The sequence below is a fragment of the Seriola aureovittata genome, chromosome 3 (assembly GCF_021018895.1).
Source record: "Seriola aureovittata isolate HTS-2021-v1 ecotype China chromosome 3, ASM2101889v1, whole genome shotgun sequence".
Lineage (NCBI taxonomy): Eukaryota > Metazoa > Chordata > Actinopteri > Carangiformes > Carangidae > Seriola > Seriola aureovittata.
In genome coordinates this window covers 10,331,343-10,338,181 of record NC_079366.1, presented here as the reverse complement: position 1 = coordinate 10,338,181, position 6,839 = coordinate 10,331,343, and the positions used below count along the sequence as shown (strand labels likewise).

At 40.1% G+C, this 6,839-nt stretch overlaps 1 protein-coding gene across 1 annotated transcript; it reads right to left on the bottom strand.

Moving 5' to 3' along the window:
• Positions 1 to 1,880: 1,880 nt before the first annotated feature.
• Positions 1,881 to 6,839, bottom strand: asf1bb (anti-silencing function 1Bb histone chaperone). Its single transcript, XM_056366979.1, has 4 exons — positions 6,522 to 6,839; positions 4,639 to 4,754; positions 4,260 to 4,436; positions 1,881 to 3,078 (listed from the first exon to the last, which is right to left on the bottom strand). The coding sequence occupies exons 1-4, from the start codon at positions 6,628 to 6,630 to the stop codon at positions 2,881 to 2,883; spliced, it is 600 nt and encodes a 199-aa protein (XP_056222954.1). The 5' UTR covers positions 6,631 to 6,839; the 3' UTR covers positions 1,881 to 2,880.

Genomic DNA, 6,839 nt, shown 5'->3' with positions numbered 1-6,839 from the left:
AACGACGGAAAATCGCCCAAATCAACATTGGCCCCCCGTAGCCTCGGACACGAGCGAGATGACGGAACTACAGCCGAGCGAACGTCCCACCTACTCACCAGAACCGGGGTTGATTGACAGTTAAGGCCAAGATACGGATTGGTCACTTCTCTACAGCAAAGTGCCACGGAGCGCTCTGATTGGCCCTTCGCAATCCATCAACAACGGCAGCGTCCCGCCGCCCTGCAAAAAACAAGCGAGTGGAACGTCACCGATTATTTTCCTCCCGACAACGTACGCGCCCACTTTCTCCGTTTTCTCTCCTCCATTGGTTTGGAGCGGCCGAACCGTGGGAATCTCGGTGAATGCGAGGATGTCTATTGGCTGTCAGTGGCGGTTGACAGGAATGCGCCCCCCCATTTCCAAAAAGGAGAAAAAAAAAACCTCCCTCCCTCCCTCCGCTCTTTCACCCCCCCCCCAATCGCCGCCAAGCGACTGATACACGTTTGGCTAAGTGACGTCAACCGCGAGCTATTTTTAGAAATGTTGGTCAGAATTTAACGCACGCGCGGCGCGGTCTGGCTGGCAGGACTTCTAAACAGATCGCAGACAGCCGTGGATGCAGGAAAGAGTTATCTGGGTGGGAAATGAATCACTCACATGAAATAAAATACAAATCAATTTACAATCGTTGCTGGATGAAAACACGGACAGCCACATATTGTCTGTCTACCTGACTCTGTGTGTGTGTGTGTGTATATACCAACGACCTTTTATAGTCAGATTACCTATGGGCCGAGTGCAGCAGATGCCCAAGGACCCTTTATTATTCAGAACCTCAAAAGGCACAATTTCACATAGATTTGCATCTGAATATCTAATTTCAATAATAATTTGAGTTTGAATTGGTAAAAATGAATTTAAAATGGAAAGAACAAACACCCATGCTACACATGAGATCCTCACAGCTACTGCAGGGTCTGACACCATCATAATAGGGCTCCGCAGCTACCTGCATTATTATGTAAAAGGGCCCCAACTACTCATGTAAAAGCCACACTTGTCACTGTTAGATATTAAGTTACTTCAGTCTGTTCTAAAAATTATTATAGAAGCTTTGAGCAATGTTTATAAGTGCTGGCCTGAGCTCTGGATAACTGTCAGGTTAGTCGTTTCATTTCTTGGCACGCATTTTTCAAAACTACAATCTTAGGCTGTACCTAAATTGTTTTCATTATCATATAGTCTTTAAATTGTGATAACATATCCCATCTCAATTTCCCAGAGACTTACCAAAAGATATTCAGGGTGATACAAGACAGGGAAGAAGAGTAAATCTTAACATTTGAGAAGCTGGAACACGCAAATGTTTCACAATTACAATTGTTTGATTAACTCACTTTTGATCGACTTATCATTTGATTACTACTTTAGGTAGCTATTACAAAGCAGGTGGTACTGCACATGGATTTAGTTGCATATTTTGTAAGCCCCAGACTCCAGCACTATTACCTTGCCTCTGGGTCTACCCATCCAGAGTCTTGCTAAGCAGTGTAGACATGTGAGAAGCAGACAGAAGTAACAGATGGATGGATGGAGGAGTTAGTCCCTTCAACTAAGAGATAAAATGGGTGAGCAGACAGTTCCCCTCCCTTTTGTGCTGCAGTTGCCCAGCAACATGAGGCTAGAGTGAAAATGGTGGCGTGATGCTGCTGCATTTTATGAATGAAATTGGAAAAAAGAAAGGAGGCAGGGAGGGGAGGGGAAAGAGTGGGTCGATGCACGCATACAGACACACACAGACAGACACACACAGACACGCTGAGTCTTGTTGGTGTTGCCGTGCTTCTTTTCTCACTAGTCAAGATGGAAAGCAGCCGTTTAAGGAAAGCAGCACAAAGTCCACAAAACAAACTTTATTAACCCATCACTGTTGTAACAGATACTGAGGCAGAGAATATATAGTAAGTACAAAAAGAAAATAGGTCTTTTTATCCTGAAGACAAAATAAGCACTTGGTAAACATTATTAACAGTAAGCCTAAATTATCAAACCAACTTGACTGCAATATAGCATCCATATATCTCCTTAACATCCATGTTTTGTGCTTAATTACAGACAGACATCTTATGTAACATTTTAGAAAACGTGTTCTGAACTGGGGCCTGTTCAAAGCAGCAGGTTTACTTACTTATCCGGACAACACAAGGGTAAAACCTGCAAGTACAACATTGTACACTGCAAAAGCTATCCAGCTAACTGCAAGTAAAGCTGCCTTTTGCAACATGCCCCTGAAGATTGCCCATATTCTAAACCCAAGATTTGTTTATTCCAGATGCTGCTAATTTACATCAGATGACACGAACCTTCAGAACAATGCACTGCTTTACTATAAGCAGCTAGTGCTACACCTATTCTGATATACAGAGTACTGCCCATTGCTTGGATCTGTGCTCAAGAGGACAAAATGAACAGCACAGAAAGGGTACCGAATAAATCAACATTGGTGTATGAGTATGACTTGCAAGTCTCAGGGCTGAGGACATGGCAGTCTTGTCTTAAGATAGCCTCACCCTGATGACTCAAAATTTCTCTCTTGGCTCAACTTCATTATAATCTAAGACAGCGATACGGTAAAATAAGGCAATGCTGGTTGTGTTGATCTCCGTGTGTTGAAAGAGAGAGAGCAGAAGAAAGAAAAACACTTCAAATATTCCAGATCCATCCCATTCGTGTATGTCATATAAAAAGAGTGTCCTTGCTGCCATGTCCGTGCTTCTTGTTAATGTCCACATGTTACACAGAGACATCCATGGCCTCCTTGTCCAAATGTGTGTTTGCGATGTGGGTGAGTGTACAGAGAAGAAGGGTTTCATGTCCATTATGTTAATCTGATTATTCTTACATGCAGTCCATGGAGTTGTCTGGCATCAGTCCAAGAGATGGCATCTTTCCTGGTATACAGGATGGAGGGAGCATGCCGCTGATGTTGGGGGACGGGTCAACGTTCTCGCTGTCCTCCATTTTATCCGCCAAGCCCTCCCAGTTGATATGGAAGCGGGTGACACGGGGGTTGGAAGCTAAAATATTCCTCTGGAGCTGATGGGATAAAAGCAATGTGTGAAATATCAAAATTCTGTAAAAAAAAAAAAAAAAAAAAAAAAAATCTTATATTTTCTTATTATCTTATATTAAGATCCCTTAATACAACAGTTTTATCAGAACCTTCCTGCCTGGTGTACACTTGCATTTTTCAAACTCTACACCCCCTTGTAATGCAGACTCTGTTAACAATGTGTAATTTCCAAACAAACTGATTAAGAATTAAAAAAAAAAAAGACAAGAAAATATATTGTCTGGTCGAGGCAAGTGGAGTAGCTTACAAAGTGGAGAGGGTGTTTCGTTTTACAGTTTATTACATGGGGCATCATGAGACAAACTCAGGTCAGTTTTTTGCTGGAGAATTTGATCCTGACTTTCTGGAGGGTGAGACCGAAAACACAGCCAGCCAGCCATGTATTGCTGCTAAATGAAGACTGTGTAAATAGGGTGAGACAGGAAAGATGAAATCTAATTCTAGTGTTACTAGGAAACATCATTACTATGGATTCATAAATCACTTGGAGTTTGCTGACACAGTATTAAAATGATGAAAATGCACCTAAAAACACCTGAACTGCTACTTCACTTAGAGTAATGAGAAAACAACTACAAAACCATTTTGCAATGAGTACTCAGTAGTCATTACTACATTATTACATGAGTACTAACCATTACTAATTTATTACATGAATACTCAGTACTCATGGGTCAAACCACACCCAACGTCGAACTCTGTCTTCATTTTAATCAACTACACAACTGTAAAGTTTCACTGACCCGCACACACACAGACACACAGTAAAAACAATACCAATCACGCTGTTGCAGCAGGTAAAGAAAAGAACATTTTTTAATTCAAACAGGTCATGTTGTACTCTTTTCTTGAACCTACTCTTGCCTGCAACTTCCGTACACACCACCAGAGGGCAGCAGAAAACAGTATATATTTTAATAGATCCTTTTCACGAGCATGGCCGATGTACTGTACCATATGTTTATACTTTCTGCAGCTTGGACATTGCTGATTTATTTTTTTAAATTATACAATGAAACACTGAGATCTGTTTTGTGATCCAGTCTAGTATATACAGATTATTGTGAACAGTTTCCATACACTACACTATCCATGATAGAAATGAATGTTATCTATTGAGTGTGTGTGTCTGTTTTTGTTTTACCTGAGCATAGTCTGGTTTGAGTGGTGGGTTTTCCCGTAGTTCAGGGTCTGTGTATTCATTGTTGACATAGTAACCTATGCGAATGAACTCCTGTCCACGGTAGGTGCAAGTTATGAGGACCACTGTCACTCCTACCGCATCACTTTCTGGAATCAGCCCTGTGTTGGGAGCATCTGCCTGAGAGCACAGTTAGGAACACAAAGTGGAAGAAATCTCATCTAAGCAAACAACAGTAAACATGCCATTAATGCAGCCCCGAGCACACTAAATAACCAAACCCAGGATATCAAATACATTTATGCACATGTCTTTTTTTTTTAAAAACAGAAATCTACTTAGAAACAGGATCAGAGGTAACATGTGACTACAACCTACTCACCTGAAACACAAACATGTGCCTGCCAGCCGGTACCGGGCCAACTAGAACCGAGTCTAGGACCTGGTCGTATTCCTCACTCTCGGCCGAACCGACATAGATGATCTTCCACTCTAGGTCTGACAGCACACATACAGGACATCAGTGAGGAGTGGCAAACTCTTAAAAGGATATTGCTCAGTTTTGTAAGGAATATATCTATATCTCTTGATTGATTTTTGGAAACTATCAGATGGCACTATTATTTTTCTGGGAGACACTAGTCAGGGATCTTATGCTCTTGATTTAATTCAATCCTTCTCCAAAGCTTCAGGGCTTTATCATAATGTCAATAAATGTGAACTTCTAACTGTCAAAGATTGTTCAATGGTATCTATTTGTGGCATTCTTGTCAAAGACAGTGTGACATATTTTCAAAACTTGGTGGTTTTAAATTTTGTTCTCGTTTGTAATTATAATGTTAAAAAAATCCCAGTGACTTCTCTCGTGAGCATTTTTTCCCCTGAAATTTTTTTCACTTGGAACAATAAATATATGCCTATATAAATCTTTGTTTTTATAAAACTGGTATGATAATAAAATACTCTTGGTGGGTCAGTTCTTCAACAAGGATAGCCGACAAGGAGGTCTACTGAAATATGAAGAGTTTAATATTAAATTTGCTCGTTAAAAATTATTCCTCTGTGTAGTATTCATTGTTGAATGTAGCTGACACTCCAGTTGGCAAAACCTGTTTTGCTGTATCTCATTAGTAAAATAAAAATAGCAATAGAAATTTGTGCTTTATTCCAACAACATGTGGGCTCTACACCATGTTTAATTTTTCATTGGAGAAAATTTTAGAAAGTGTTTGTTGGAAAGTGGTTTGAATGCTGCCATATAGATTCCTGATTAATAAAGTAAAAGAGGTTCCCTTTAAATTATTTCACAGACAGTTTCCTATGAGTCAGTGCCTGACAAGATTTGTAAAAACAATAAACCCCAGTTGTATTTTTTGCAAAACTCAAACTCAGATACTTTCACACATCTATTTTGGGCCTGCACATTTTCCAGAAATCTTTGGAAGGAACTAAATGTTATTATGTCCTAAGCTTGTAATAATCTTTCCCTTAAATGGGACTATGTATTATTTTGCAAAATTTCAGATCCATAAAAGTAACTTTTTTAATAATTAACAATTTTTTTCTGCTTTCATCATAGAAATGAGAAAATATACATCAACCATTACAGTAAAAATACAAAAGCAATTAAGACATATAACGTTTGCTTGCATTATATTTTTGTTTAACATGCACCTTACATTTAGCCCAAGGCAATTTATTTTGATTTCTTATTCTTCTTTTCTTTCCTTTGGTTGACTACTGGTCGTAGAACTGTACATTTGTTCATACATTTCCTTATTCTGATTAAGTATTTACTATATTCGTGCCTGTTCGTATGTTTAATGCTGTACTCTCTATATCTTTTTCCATTCACTGCTACTGCGTCCCTGTTGTCTCACCGCGCGATTCGCGGCAACTTGTTCAGCTTGTCTGTTGCTACAGTAACATAAGGTGATAAACCAATCAGCCTCCCGGAAATAACTCCGAGGAACGTCTCTGAGCCAATCACTGCATGCAGGAGGCGGGGCGCTGGGCACAAACGCGCCAGCGCCAATTTTCAACAACTTGTCAAATGAAATGTCACTAACTCGCCCAAACTACAGCAAATATCTGTGTCATCGAACAAAACAACGTGTTTATCAATTACTCACGCTGAACCCTATCTACCCACAGAATTTAAGTTACCACAAAAGCAGAATGCCCAATGGTAGCTCGTATTCAACAGCTAACATCAGCTCACATATAGTAAGTTAACTGGTATACGCAGTTGTAGACGATACCCACCTTCAGGCAAATCCTCCATGCATTCAAACGTTATTTCAAACTGAAACGGATTTCCAAATGGGCTCGGGTTGTCCAGTACAGCAACATTTAATACTTGTACCTTGGCCATAGCGGTAACGTTATCTTCTGAGGCACCTCAACCTAGGAAAATAATTAGCTTTTCTATTACGTGAACAAAGTACTGTCTCTGTGTTCCCGGATTGTTCCACACGCTTTCAAGTTGCCTGTCTTTAAGTGTGTCAGTTAAAGTTTGGTTCTTTTCTTCTCCAAAATCATCGACATCACTGCGAGGCGGCTGGGCTGTAAGCGGAAATGCGT

Coding starts and splice junctions, on each gene's coding strand:
- asf1bb (XM_056366979.1), bottom strand. CDS start 6,630: ATGGCCAAGGTACAAGTATTAAATGTTGCTGTACTGGACAACCCGAGC. Junction 4,755..6,521: donor CATGGAGGATTTGCCTGAAG/GTGGGTATCGTC, acceptor GTGTGCTGTCAG/ACCTAGAGTGGAAGATCATC. Junction 3,079..4,259: donor TCAAACCAGACTATGCTCAG/GTAAAACAAAAA, acceptor TTATCCCATCAG/CTCCAGAGGAATATTTTAGC.